The sequence below is a fragment of the Hippichthys cyanospilos genome, chromosome 17, assembly GCF_059441005.1.
Source record: "Hippichthys cyanospilos isolate Australia breed blue-spotted pipefish chromosome 17, RoL_Hcya_1.0, whole genome shotgun sequence".
In the NCBI taxonomy this organism is placed as follows: Eukaryota; Metazoa; Chordata; class Actinopteri; order Syngnathiformes; family Syngnathidae; genus Hippichthys; species Hippichthys cyanospilos.
Genome location: NC_142385.1, coordinates 12,181,217 through 12,195,193, shown reverse-complemented (window position 1 = coordinate 12,195,193; position 13,977 = coordinate 12,181,217). Strand labels below are relative to the sequence as shown.

Sequence of the window (13,977 nt, the reverse complement as noted above, 5' to 3'; positions counted from 1 at the left end):
ACGTAATGTTTGCCCTTTTCTAATGTAATACACATACACGGACATGATTTGCAATTTTAAGGCTACTTTGTAAGGAAAAAAACAGAGAATTAACTCAAGGCTGAGATGCAAGCCATGTGCAAATTGTTTATTTTGGGATCTACAGCAGAAAGATTATGTGTTTTGCAGAAGATGTGACAAATGGAATTCTTCCAAACTATCTTGACGTTCAGCACGACACCGACAACACGACACGCAGAAACCTCAAAAATCACACTCGGGTCGATAAAAGAATAGGAATCTGCTCCGAAACCACACACCACAGAAAACGAAGATGCTTGATAAAAAGGCAACAACAATGACAGCAATAATAATTTTAAAAAATTGTGTCGGTACCACTGGAGATTGAGGAATGTGTTGTTTGCGGAGACATCTCAGGTTGCTAAAATACGAGCTAGGTTTTGGTGAAAGAGCGGGAAGAAGGCGTCAAGCGGACCACCGGAAACGTCACTCGAAAATCCCGCGGCGATATAGATTTAGCTATATATTCTTTGTATACATTCCACACGTCAACGTCTAAAAGAGAACAGTACTCGGATACAAAAAGATTGCATTGTTTAGGCAAAGTGGACTACGGTTACACGGAGAGTCGCGTTGCTATTTGCACTTTTTCCACACCCGACGATTCCCTCGTCGCTTTTCCACTGCGACGTACCGGCGCGGTTTGGAAAACCGCGCCGCAGTGAATGCACCACGCCATCACATACTCTTAGATTGAGGCTAGCAAGGAAGCCAGTGCAGCTAAGTGGAGACTATGGCTCAAGCCAACACAAGCATCTGTGATATTTTTTTTTTTTGTTTACAATGTTCTACCATCACACTCGGAACCCTGTCTGAATATACTAGAAAATTAGAAATCCTACTTTCTCAAAATTTGATGCAAAAGGAGTTTGACTGCGGGCCAAGCTAAGCATTTATCGGGAACCCTGTCTGAGCACAAATAGTACTTTGTATCACGGGGGTACCATGCAGTGGAAAAGGGACGCTAGCGCGAGACCCATCAAAAAGACGTCGTCCGTATAAAAACACTTAATACTTCAATTTTCATCCCACATATAAAGCTAACCACCAATCAAGACTCATCTACAAGCAGCTCTTCGCTATCACCCTTGGTCCAAATGAATACGACGATACTCTGCTCACCCTTTAAATATGTCTTGACATAAGAGGAAATAAAAGGAAGAAAAAAAAAAGACATTGTCTCGCGCCTTCCCTTCAGGGACGAGCCTGGACGGCGCGCGCGGGCGGCGCGTCCTCGGCCATTTGCACCAGCTCGTTGACGGTGTGCAGCAGGTTGTAGCCGTGCTTGCGCAGTAGATGTTGGTTGAGACGCCGGTCCCGGAAGCCCATTTCCAGAAGCATGGCCATGAGGGACGGGTCCTGGCGGGCTGCCGGGTCCACGCCGCGCTGCGGGGGCAAAGGGCATGATGAAGGCTGGGTGACCGTAAAATCTTTTTTTTTTTAAAGAAAAAACATGATGAGGACTCACATATTACCGAAAAAAATCAAATTTCTTTCTCATGCTTCATTCAATCCCAAAGAAAAATGTTAACGTCTTTTCAGAGTGCAGATTTTCAATGCCAGGAACATATTTGTTCATTTGTTAGGGCTTTGTTATGACTTGAAAACGCTGGCAATGAATGAGTTAATGTTGCATTTGTAAAGTAGGAAAATCCGTCTATTTATATTCATCTAAGGGACAAGCCATTTTGCAAGTTGTTGTTGACCAAAAATGACATCGCAGTTGGTCAAAGTTCAAGTAATGACCGATCGTGGCTCACCTGCTTCTGCGTTTGGTCATGTGACATTTGCAAGCTGCGCTGTGATTGGTTGTTACCGATGTGCCCTGAGCTGTTTTAATGTGATTTTCAGTTGCCAAAAAGGGGGCAAAACAGCCACCACTAGATGAAGGAAACACGCTGGATTTTGCTGCTTCATTCATATTTCACAAACGCAATTCGCAAAAAAATCCCATCTGTATTTTACAATAATAATAATAATGATGATGATAATAATCATATAAATGTGCCGGATAAAAGAAAATGATTCCCGATGCCTACAATACATCGTAATCAGTGTAATCTATATCAACATACATATTGGACATCTCCGCAGTACTCAATGGTTAATTGACGAGAAATTATACAATGCAAGCTAGCTTGTTGACAGCGGGCACGGCGCTGGCTTGTTGTGTATGCAAAAGCTGCTAAATGCCACGAGAATCAGTAGATAGGTGTGGAATGAACCACTGGGTCGCCAATTCCTGTTATCGCCATCGCTCCGTACATCATTTTTGTTGCCATTCGGCCTGGCTGTGACATCACTTCCTCCCCGCTTGAAGGTAATGTACCTGTATGGGACAGTTGGGCCCGGTGAACAGAGCCTTGTAAGCGGACGCCGCCACTGAGAGAGCCCCCTTGACCAAACCCTCCGTGAGGCCTCCTTGACCCCTGAAATGATGACAGCTGTGATCAGAAACGTCTCCATTCCTTCCCGTGATTATTTCGTGATGAAGGAAGAACTTGCCTGGGCTGCAATGCGTTGCTGGGCCTGGGGTTGTACGCCTCAAAGGCGCTGGATGCTGACCCTGCAGATCTGGACAGACCTGATGAAACTGCAAAAACAGGGAAGCGAGACAGAAAAAAAAAAAAAACAACAAAAAAAAACAATAACACGCTAGAGTTAGAAAAGAGGAAATAGCACAATTTGCTGAAGTGACAAAACATGGTAGTCTTATTTCCTTTTCACACCAAACAAGGTTTCTTGTAAACACAATAAATCCTCTTTGCAAAACGTTAGACCCTAAAAAAAAAATACATCTTTTGTGAAGCGAATATTCTCACACAAAATTGTCGCACCAAAATAATAATAATAAAAAAAAAAAACATTGTCTTTTATGAAGTGAATACACTCGAGGCAGTGGATACAATTTGACTTATCACAGCTTGATAAAATGTCCTAAATTTTTATGGAAAATGTCATAATACTTCACAAGTTAAAAAAAAAAAAAAAAAAAGAATTGTGTTCCCTTCAATAAAATCTTGTGATCATAAGTATGTCATCTTATTGGTGGTAAACTTGTCATTTTTTCCCAATCACAGGACATTTTCAGGCAAAAAAAAAAATGTTGTGCAATAACAATAATAATGTAATTATATTGGTGATGCATTTGTTATTTTTCCCAGCCATTTCAGACCCTGTTTTACTCTAATGATGTGCTTGGCAATTTTCAGTTGACGGCAAATGGAATTTTTATTTTTAAAATATTAAATGTACCTGAACAATAATTTGGAGAAATTATTAACTGAAATGATGAAAATTAATAGATGTTTAGTGTCCCTTTGTGTAATATACTTTCCATTTTGAGTTTCCCAATTATTTGTTCCTTTAGGAAGGCACAGCAGTGTTCCCTCATTTATCACAGATTTCGTTCCCAAAAATACACGCAATAATCCACGGTTACATTTCTTTCAATCCCTTCTTTTTGTTTATTTTGGTTTAAAAAAAAAAAAAAATACAAGGAGTCAAGGGGAATTTTTTTTCTTTTAGTATTTCACCACAATCCCTGCCCCTAAACTCCTTAAAACAGCCTAACACACAAGAGAAGTTATTAGCAGGTTTGTAAAGATAAACAGTCTCTGAATTAAGATGTCTTGATATGAAAATAATGACCCTCACCGTTGGCGTGGACCCTCGGCGTGTGCGAATCATCGACTGCGTGACAAGCGTCCTCCGCCAGGTACAAAGCCTCTGACCTGAGAGAACAAGCAGGTAGAAACATACATTAAGCTATAACAGGAAGTCCACAACTAGAATAGGCTGCTTTTGTCTCGAGGCTTTCCTGACAGTTATAAATTTTCAATTCAATGGGCTCAGCGCAGTACATAAAAATGTAAAAGATGACATTTTTGTTTGCCACTAGATGGCGCTAAATGTAATAGAATATTATCAAATTTGTCTTTAGGCTAGGACTGCTAATATGGGTGAATACTGCTTGAGTTATTAAGTGTTTAGTCTTTTTATTAAGGAACTATAAAACACAAATTTTGATGCATCGCCTCCAATGTATTTTTTATTTTTTTTAAATAGCAACATTTTTCCCAATTAGTTAGCCCAGGTGTAAAGATGATACTGCCCAAATTTGAATTCGATTGAAAGAACCGTGGAGGACATGACGGCAAAAGTTTGAGTAATGCAAATGTTTACAAAATGGACATTAAAAAACTCGTAACTCATATTCTGTACATTCTAACATATAGCTACGGCGTGTTTCTTCTTGTGGTGCTGAACATACCGACCAAATTTCATAGGTCCACATCTTAGAGAGTAAAGAGTAATAATAGGCTAGAGGAGTTGTTAGCAGGGCCGCTTCACAGTTCAGAGGTCCCAGGTTCAATTACAGTTCCCGTGTGTAGTTTGCATGTTCTCCCCATGCCTGTTTGGGTTTCCTTTGGACACTTTGGCTTTCTCCCACATTCCAAAACATGCATGGTAAGTGTTTTTGACCAATTGGCTTTCTCCCACATTCCAAAACATGCATGGTAGGTGTTTTTGACCAATTGGCTGGGATAGGCACTAGCACACCAGCACTCCTTGTGAAGATTAGTGGCTATAGAAATGGATAGATCATAGGCACCTCGCTGCTTGAACCGAATAAACAGAAAACGGACTGAACGGGAAATGCAAACAGGAAGTGAAGAAACGTCTCACCTGGGTGAATAGATAGCCGGAGGCGGGTGCACAACTTCGGGTGTGAGCGTGGCGGCGTCCAGGGTCTGCGAGGCGCACAGCATCTGATTGACGCTGGCGGGTAGGGGCACAGCGTCGCGTGCCGATTCCTCGTCCCGTTCCGCCTCCTCCTCTTCCTCCTCTCCAGGCGGCGATGCCCCGCCTCCATCTGAGGCGTAGTCTTCCTCTCCCAGGAGTTCGGGGCTGGCCAGCGTGGCGGTGATGACGGCGTCGGGCTGCGACATAGCCGAGCTGTACATGGACTCCCCCAGCGGACGGCTCATGTCGAAGCAGTCGGGGAGGACGATGATGAAGTCGTCGCAGGAGGACGACGATGTCGTCTGGCTGCTCACCTGAGACGCGTCAGGAGGAACGTCAGTTTCGCTAAAGCTAGCTTGGTACGGATCTCGAAAAACGCGGCGCTTACTTCATCCCAGTCATCCGCTTTGTCTTCCTTACAATCCTTCCCGTTTTCATCTTCATCGTCCCCGTCATCATCATGTCCTTCAGGCAAGACGTCGCCGACAGGTTCCGACACAACTTTTTTTCGGGAAAACAAAACAAAAATTATGAGTATCATTACACGTAATGCACGAAAATCTGTGGTGCCAACCTGGTATCACGTTTCCTTCTCGCTCGGGTAGCGGCTCCTTTTCAAGGCCGTGACTTGGGCCACGAGAGACAACTGCGAGAGAGCAAACAATAAATAAAAAATTGTCAAAGAAAGCCCAAATTGTCAACAAAACAGTATTATGATTCGCTTATTACTAGGTTATTTTCCTGCATTCTTTCTATCAAAATGTAATACCTGCAGGATTGAAGAAGTCCCAATTAATCTGTTTTTAAAAAAACCTAAAATCAAGTACCAAATATTTCTTTACAATATGATATTTTTTTTTCCTCATGGTTAAACATGACATTCTGAAATATATTGTTTTTCTGGAGTATGAATTAGTAGCAAAATCCACTTGTTTTTATCCAGATCAGGTGATGACAGTTTTGCCGCTTGTTGTCAACTAAAAATGACATCATAGTTGTTCAGAGCTCATGTGATTGGTGCTCAACTGAGCAGCTGTGATGTCATTTTTGGTTGACAGCAAGTCAACCCTGAGATGCATAAAACCACGTATCTTTTCCACAATATTACAACAGTATATTCCGCTAACACAATAATAATTTTAGTATCTCATTTACAGCAATTAAATGCTACAGACATCAAAGCCAGATTTTAACCGGCAGTAAATGATTTTCAAAGAGTGCAACAGTGCCATCTAGAGGAGTCAAAAATGTAAAACATATTCCCTGTTGCTGGTCGTGGTGCTTGCTTACCCTGCACCTGGCCAGGCTGGCTCCTGCGCAGCGGCCTGTGGTCGGGGGCCTCCTCCAAGGTAAGGGAGCGCATGACCGTCTCGCACAGAAACTGCGCGCCGCTAATCTCCTCCTCGCGCTCTTCATCCGCCGCCGCCGCCACCATCACCTCCCAAGAGGGCTCCTTTGGGTGCCTTGCTTTTCCTCCTGAATGTGACAAACATCATTGATATTATGAAAAATTATCGTAGATAACGGATTACCTTCGGTGCTATGTTTGGGAGTGGTTGAGCGAATAAACAGCCATGTTAAAAAGTGGAACATTTACATTTTTAGCTTCTTACCAAAAAGTTTGCGGACACCCGTGACCTGCGTGTCGTCTTTGATCTGCACTGTGAGAGCCTTCTCCAGCACTGGTGCATCGTGGGGAAGAGGGGAAATGCAGGGTGTCAGATCTAAAATATGAAAATCAATTTAGAGCATACCGATATGCTGTTAGCCATGATTAGGTTCATTTTTACTTATTTGGTCAGCAAATGATTTCGTTCCTCTTTATTTATGCTAATAACATACAGGGTAAGCAGCCGAGTATTCGAGTAACGTATTTTCTGCACTATAAGGCGCACCTAAAAGCCTTCATTTTTTTAAAAAGCTGTTGGTGCGCCTTATAATCAGGTGCGCCTTATATATGGATCAATATTGAGATTGGGATTCATAAATGGAGAATGAAGTGATAAAGTAAGCTTTACCTGTTTTTTTGTGTGTTTACAGTTGAACACGGTTGGTAATATTGACATTGAGTTATTATGAGCTATTGAGAGTTTGGAGTTATTATTTGAATGACTATTATTACTTTGAGTATTACTATATTGTGAGTGAAAAAGTTTGAAAATATGTCATTAATTGAGGGTGCGCCTTATAAATGGAAAAAGTTTGAAAATATGTCATTAATTGAGGGTGCGCCTTATAATCCGGTGCGCCTTATAGTGCGGAAAATATGGTAAATAAGAACGAGTCATTATTATTTTCCTGTACGTTTACATGGTATATTTCTAAACACGCCGTCAGCACTTACCCACAGGTGTGTTGTTTGGGACTTTCTCCAACTCCTGCACAATGTTGATATCCATCAACTCAAAGGACAGAAGGTCCTAAAAAAAATAAAAAATGACAGTGACTCTACTATTGTGGTTATGTATTGCTGTGTGTGTGTGTGTGTGGTGTGAGGCACACACCTGAGCGGTCAGCAGGTCCACGTAAGGCAGGAAGAAGCCATTGTGGCTAATGTCCACGGCCAAGCCCTCCTTGCAGCGGACCTCCTCATCCTTGGCTCCTGGCTTCAGCTGCTCCCTCTGGAAAGCGTGACCACAATCGGTAACATTAGCGAAAACTTTCAAATGTCAGTGATCAACCTAAGAATGCCATTGACGTCAACCAGGAAATGTGGTGGAAATGTTTATGGCAATTAAACACCAGAATGCTTGAAAGATGTTGGCTGCTTCTCTCTTGTTTTGATGACTAACATTAAGAGTTAAATTCACAAAAAAAAAAAAAAGGGAAAAAGTGACGACCAGGAGTATTTTCTGGATCCAATATTTATGACCTACCAGTCGTTTCCGATGGTGCTGAAGAGCTTTGAGGCCGTTGCCGGGCTCGACCACGATGCTGCACCACACGCGCGGTCCAAACTGGTGTCCGCGGTGCGCCAGTCGCCAATGGGAGGTGTACGTGCCCTCCATCACGGGCGCCACAAAGGTCACGCTGACCACGCCGACTTGACCCGGCAGTAGCAGGGGAACGGGCACCGACCTCCTTTCCTCCGACGCCAGGCCGAGGTTGCCCCACATGAACACCAGCTGGGCACCACGTTCACACACAAAAAAGCATTGGGCAACTATGGCAACATTTGTCTAGGTATGGCTAACTATTTGTTTTTTTTTAGTACAGATACGATTATAAAAGTAACAAAAGCAGAGAAATTTTTGAAAATATGCCACTTGTATAGCCTATGAAACATTGTAACTTCCAAGTTAAAAAAAAGTTTTATCATGGTCTACATATATCACAAGGAGTCAGTCTACCTTAGATTAAATGAAGCTCCTCACCTTACTGCAACATAGCTCCTTGATACCAAAATGCCAGAAGACATCATCAACACAATTACATTTTTTTTTTTGACAAAACTTGGGCCCGAGCCCAAAGTATGGTTATGCTCATAAGTTTACATATCCTGTCTGCCAACTAATACTGATGTTAAAGTTGCGCAGTTATACGTGTAGTTTCCACCGAAATGTACAAATTGGCAAGTTTCTTCGCAACTTATAGCTATATACAATTACTTATAATATTGTCACAGCTAACCATGAAATTTCAACCAAAAGCCGACAACCATCCTGCTGTAGGTGTCAAATATTTATTTGTAATAGGCTGGCAGTGAATAAGTTAACGCATTTAGATATAGTCAAATATTTTCAGATTCCCCTTTACCCTAATTTAAAAAAATATATATTGTAATTAACTACTTTTTTTTTTAAAAATGTAGACAACAACTTTCAAGTTTGGCATTTTAGCCAAAAACTTCAAAGTCAAATTAGCATTTGCGGGCCGTATAAAATGATACAGCAGGCCAGATCTGGCCCCCGGGCCTTGAGTTTGACACCGGTGACCCATTTCCCTATTTAATTACTTCAATAATTAAATCATGACTTAATTCATCAGCCAAAGCGCTTGAAAAAAGGGAAAATAACTTTTTTACAGCAAAAAAATTCAATCACTAAATATGTTTTACCATTTTGTGGGTAGGGTATATTTGATAAGGAAATGTTATAGAAAAAGGAACTCAAGAGTGTAGCAGTAGAAGATGCTCAAAGAGTTGAGGCTGGCCCCTGGGAGAGAAAAGGGGGGGGCAGAGGGGTGCAAGGGGTACCTTGGTCTCGGGGGTCCATCCGATAGTTCCCGAGTTCCTCATCTTCCAGTATTTGATGAACTTGGTGCCGGGCTCCAGACGGGTGCCGTCCGGCAGATTTTCATCCAGAAACAAGGCGGCCATAGTGGGCAGCAAGGACGAGGGCGAGGCCCCGGGACCCCTAGTTTCAAGTGTACAGAGCATTGTTGAAAACGGCCCTGTGCTCTCATCTTTTTGTTGTCTACCAAACCAAAAAAAAAAATAAAAAAATCGGGAGCCCAGATTTGTGTGAGTGCAGGTCAAAAGTATTTCGCTTAGAAAATCTAGGAAGCAGCAGCAGCAGTTTTCACACTGAGGTAGTTCCGACATTTCCCCACCAGCGCAGAGCAGCCAGCGACACACTCATACAGACTAGATTACAAAGATGGCATTTTCTTGGAAAAAAAAAAACTTTTGCATCCATGCTGAGTTTGAGGTACTCAGCACTTGTTGGACGCCCCTCCCAAGCGGCGCTTACTCTGGACTGGAGGCCTGGGGGTCTGGGGCCGGGGCGGGGGCGGGACCTGAGGCTGTGTCTGATGCAGCGGGCGGGGGAGGCGGGGCGGGGGCCTGGGTGGAGGCGGAGGCCGTGCTAGTCAGGGCGGCGGCGGCTCGGCCCGAGGTGGAGGGCCCGCTCCACTGCAGGCCCCGCTTCTCCAGTCTCAGTTTCTTCTTGATTTCCTTCACTTCGGCTCGCAGCTGCCTCCTTTCCGCTTTCAGGCGCTGTCGCTCGGCCTTGCGCACCGTCCTGTCTCCTCGCCGTGGGAACCTGGTTTGGGATGTTTTCAGGGAGACTTTTTTTGTTGGCTGCCAAAATTTACGCGCTTTAACAATTCGTGAGCTACAACCAAGCAGCTTCTTGCGGAGGTTTCAACAATCGTCAATTTTTACCTTAACTCTCCTGACATTCCGTGCTCGGGGATGGAGAGCGGTGTCTTGGTTCTCACGAGGTTGTGGCTGGGGTCGTGGCTGTGCCGACACATCTCGCACAAGATGCAGGATGGGCAAACGCTAGCGGAGGGAAAAAAAGAGACAACATGAGAAGTTATGTGACTTAGCACAAACTATATGGGGCAGTCGGTACAAATCACGTAGTGTTAGGTGAACCAATTCGGGAATACCTACATTAATGCACTGTATTTTCCACACTATAAGGTGCACCTTCAATGAATAGCTTATTTTAAAATCTGAAATCAATAAATTCATGTACAAGGCAAACTGCATTATAAGGCACATAGAATAGAAGCTACAGAAAGGCCGTGGTTGCGTTACGCATCCACTAAATGGATCTGCGCTAAAGGGGATGTCAACAAAACGATCAGATAAGTCTGTCAAACTTAATAGACAATCAGAAATGAAGATGATTTGTGGAAAGGATCTGATGATCGACTGCACTTTCTAACCTGCACTTGTAAGCTCCTTCAGAGGTGAGTTTGTTGCAGCTGCTGCAGTTTGGGGTGTAACCAAGCGACCCACTGGAAGTGGAGGGGCCCGGCTTGGGCCCCACAGTGGTGGCGGGGGGGCCAGGCCTGGGGCCCATTACGGGAGCGCAACTGGTCCCGCTGGCCTCGGGCGGCGGCGGCGGCGCGGGAGACTTGTGCGTGCAACACTGACCGGAGAAGTCGCTGCACATGCGCTCCACGACTTCCTTTACCACCTCGTCTTTAAACTGTCAAGAAAGTTCAAAGGTGGGTGGATGAAAATCGTTGGTAAATATGATGGGAGGATCACATTTACCTTCTCCATGTAGGATCTGAACCACATGGGAGGAGGCTCATCTTCAGATTTGGAACCCTTGTTGTCCTTGGTGGTCACCTGGGGAACCCAAAAGCACACTTTAGCCAATTCCAAAATCAGAAAAGGCTTTGTTTTTGCCATGTGAAGTGTAAATGCAATACAATGATTGTCAGCATTTTTTTTTTATATATTGCAGGCACTTCGATGCACTTTTTTCAGTTTTAGACTAACCTGTAACGTGTATAAACGCTGTAAAAAATAGTTGTTATTGAAAGTTGATTTATGTTGCATTTGATTCACTTTTTTCAGTTTTAGACTAACCTGTAACATGTAGAAACGCTGTAAAAAATACTTACGTTATTGAAAGTTGATTTATGTTGCATTTTTCTTTTGCTAATGTTAAAAAGATAGTTTAGGTATACTTATACAACATTTATAGATAAAAAAATAAAATAAAAAAAACAACAACATTATTTTGAGTGCATGAAATGTTCTCTTTTTCCTAGGGGGGCTTTGCAAAAAAAAATAATTGCGAAGCACTGCATAGAAGAGTTAACTGCAGCTCAGCAAGACAGTCCAGTTCCTACTTTTCCTTCTAACGTGTTATGTCAATCCACATTCCATACATGTTCCACAAACATGGGGGGGTGAGAACTATGCGGACGGATTAGAAGAGTTTGTAAGGCGGTACAGCAATTTGAATAACGGGCAGGGAAAATATTCCCTTTTGATGTGGAATTGCATTGCTCTCGCTCGCTCATTAACGAGACTTCAATCAATATGCAACATTTTGCCAAGCTCCGCCCACATGATTTGACAAAGGAAAATGGCATTTTGCCTTACTTTGTTTTTCTGAACATGGCACGAAAAGCCTACTAAATCATCTGAACTTGATTTGGGGTTCATGAGAGGCATTTTAAATAGTGGTAGGTGTGTCCATTTACAATGAGTTTGAATGTGACTGGTTTGTGCAACCTGTGCAACCACATTTCAGTTTCTTTGCTCCACCCTCAGGAAGAATCTTTTTTGAATGTGTTGCACAGATTAAAGGTATTAATTTTTAGAAACCTGGACCTAAATTTATAGAATTACAACTCAGGACTATATAAAAGTCACATTAATGAAAAGAAAAAATCTGCTATTTCAATTCAATGTCATAAAAAGAATAAAACAGCAATTTATTTTTTTGGTTTGTTCATATTAATCTTAGATCAAGGTAATCCCAATAATGCTGATTATTTTTGGGCGACGATAGCCTATTTTTATTTGCAGATGTTGCAATAGAACGTCAAACGTTTCCGTCCTGTTTATTGTTTTGTAACATCCCTCACGTCATTCATTGACTGAGTGACTCATGCGTTCAAATAGGCCATATTGGTTCCTTACGGCTTCTCGCTCCGGGGTGACCTGCGTGCCCTTGTCCACGGTCTTGACCCGCGACGGGTAAGGAGGCGCAGGTCGGAGGTCGCCCTTCAGCTCCTTGACCTCGGTTTTGAGCGGCCCGCCGCAGGCCTGGCCCTTCATCTTGTACACATTCATGATGAGGTGGTTGCCCTGCTTCTCAGCACTCTGAAAACAAAACACGAGCCGCGATGACGCACAGTATACAATAGCACTTGTAACATAAAAAAGCCTCACACAACTTTGTAACATTTTGCTTAGCGACGTCAGAATGAGAGATTTGTCTGTGTTTGCGTGCTGTGAAACCAGTTGACTATGCCTTTAATCTTACATAGCGATGTTAGATAATAAAATCACACTTTGGACACAAATATCTGATTTGAACTCTTTTATTTGTAATAGTAAAATTAAATGACACGTTTTTCAAGCATTTTTTTAAGTGTGTTTTTAAGGCAAAGTGGTGTCGTATACAAAATAATAATTCTCATTGTTTCATGTTTAGTTTGGTAGTAAATTTAAAATTGGGATAGGTAACAAACCACTCAAGAATTTTTCACTGTGTGCCAAGCAGATGCTTGCTAGGAAATTAGTTCATAGCCAGAGGGTCAAAAAGACTCCTAAATATAGAGCAGTCGTAAACTGGAAACACTGACTTTTCCTATGTGATTTAGCTCCGCTCTGTTTGCAGCCAAATGAATGCAAGCATTGTATGTCAGCATGGACGCCCCATTAGAAAAATAATCTATAATTCTGAAAAAATAATCCCAAATGAAAACTAGGCCTTTTGTTGGGGATCATAAAAGAACGACATTTTTCAGTGATGGTATGTCACGGTGAAACCGCTGCATCATTTTGTCTATGATCTCACTTTTGGGTTAGGCTACCTGTCAGGAAATGATCACAACAATAAAAGGTCATGAAATCAGCAGTACCTTAATGGCTTCCTCGTACTCGTCTGAAATATAGCAAAATTGTTAGTCAAAACATTTGAAAAATACAATCTATAACATTGCATCATCAAAATATCTAAGTAATATAGATCAGATCCGAAAAAAAGAAACAGGTATTTCTCACCTTGACTGTTGATGCAAATCTAAAGAAACAAAGGGGGACACATTTGAATAATAATAAAATAAATTCCGTGTACCACGTGTAAATAGTCATTGATAAGGTTACCTCTTCGCTGTCTTCATCAAAGTACTTGACCTGAAAGTGGTTTATTCCGAATGAGGCTTTGATCTGGAATTAAAGCAAAACATACTTAATAATCATCCATTAGCAGCAAAAGTGGTTTATTCCCAATGAGGCTTTGATCTGGAATGACAGCAAAACATACTTGATAATCATCCATTAGCAGCGAACGCTTAAGTAACACTCGACCGTTGCGACGTTATTACGGCCTAAAGGTAGCTTACGTCTACCGTATGCTTACTAGATTTAATCAAGTGTTAAATTCAAACATTTAGCGAGTTAATGCGTCCTCTTAGGAAGCTAGGCCAAATCCGGGCCTAGTTCTCCCCGAACTGCGCCAATACGCTCGGCTAGCAGCTCACCCAGGCTTCCATCGAGCTCCAGTCCAGCTTGTCCAGGTCGCCCGCCAGAAATCTCTTGACGTTCCCTCGAAAATTGACTTTTATGGTCACCGGGAGCCCCATTTCGGGCCGATCGCGAGCCCAGCCCCCGAAAAAGCGTCTTTGAATGCAAAGTGTCACCGGTTCGCTCGATTTCCCTGTTGCGCTCGACTGTCTTCTCTTGTTTACATCGTCAGCTGCGTCGAGAAAAATATGGTGACGTTCTCCGCGCATGCGTACACCCCCTTC

General features: G+C 42.6%; 1 protein-coding gene across 2 annotated transcripts; it reads right to left on the bottom strand.

Annotated features, from left to right (window-relative positions):
* Window positions 1–112: 112 nt before the first annotated feature.
* On the bottom strand, window positions 113–13,948 carry nbr1a (NBR1 autophagy cargo receptor a). 2 transcript variants are annotated; one of them, XM_088438261.1, is made up of 22 exons: window positions 13,711–13,948; window positions 13,334–13,396; window positions 13,232–13,250; window positions 13,090–13,112; window positions 12,143–12,325; window positions 10,757–10,834; window positions 10,423–10,688; window positions 9,911–10,030; window positions 9,498–9,788; window positions 9,002–9,161; window positions 7,683–7,931; window positions 7,311–7,427; window positions 7,151–7,226; window positions 6,420–6,530; window positions 6,097–6,282; window positions 5,381–5,452; window positions 5,195–5,307; window positions 4,750–5,120; window positions 3,718–3,794; window positions 2,566–2,653; window positions 2,390–2,489; window positions 113–1,446 (listed from the first exon to the last, which is right to left on the bottom strand). In XM_088438261.1, exons 1-22 carry the CDS (start codon window positions 13,810–13,812, stop codon window positions 1,255–1,257), a joined length of 3,057 nt encoding a protein of 1,018 aa, XP_088294387.1. In that variant the 5' UTR covers window positions 13,813–13,948; the 3' UTR covers window positions 113–1,254. The 2 variants fall into 2 exon arrangements, with proteins under 2 accessions (XP_088294387.1, XP_088294388.1); XM_088438262.1 differs by having other exon boundaries at window positions 6,420–6,488.
* Window positions 13,949–13,977: the final 29 nt, after the last annotated feature.

Bases quoted from the DNA above. Each gene is read 5' to 3' on its own strand.
- nbr1a (XM_088438261.1), bottom strand. From the start codon at position 13,812: ATGGGGCTCCCGGTGACCATAAAAGTCAATTTTCGAGGGAACGTCAAG. The intron at 10,031-10,422 runs GTTAGAAAGTGC...TCCCTCCGCTAG, and splicing joins GAAGGAGCTTACAAGTGCAG to CGTTTGCCCATCCTGCATCT. The intron at 9,162-9,497 runs GTAAGCGCCGCT...ACTTGAAACTAG, and splicing joins CCCCAGGCCTCCAGTCCAGA to GGGTCCCGGGGCCTCGCCCT.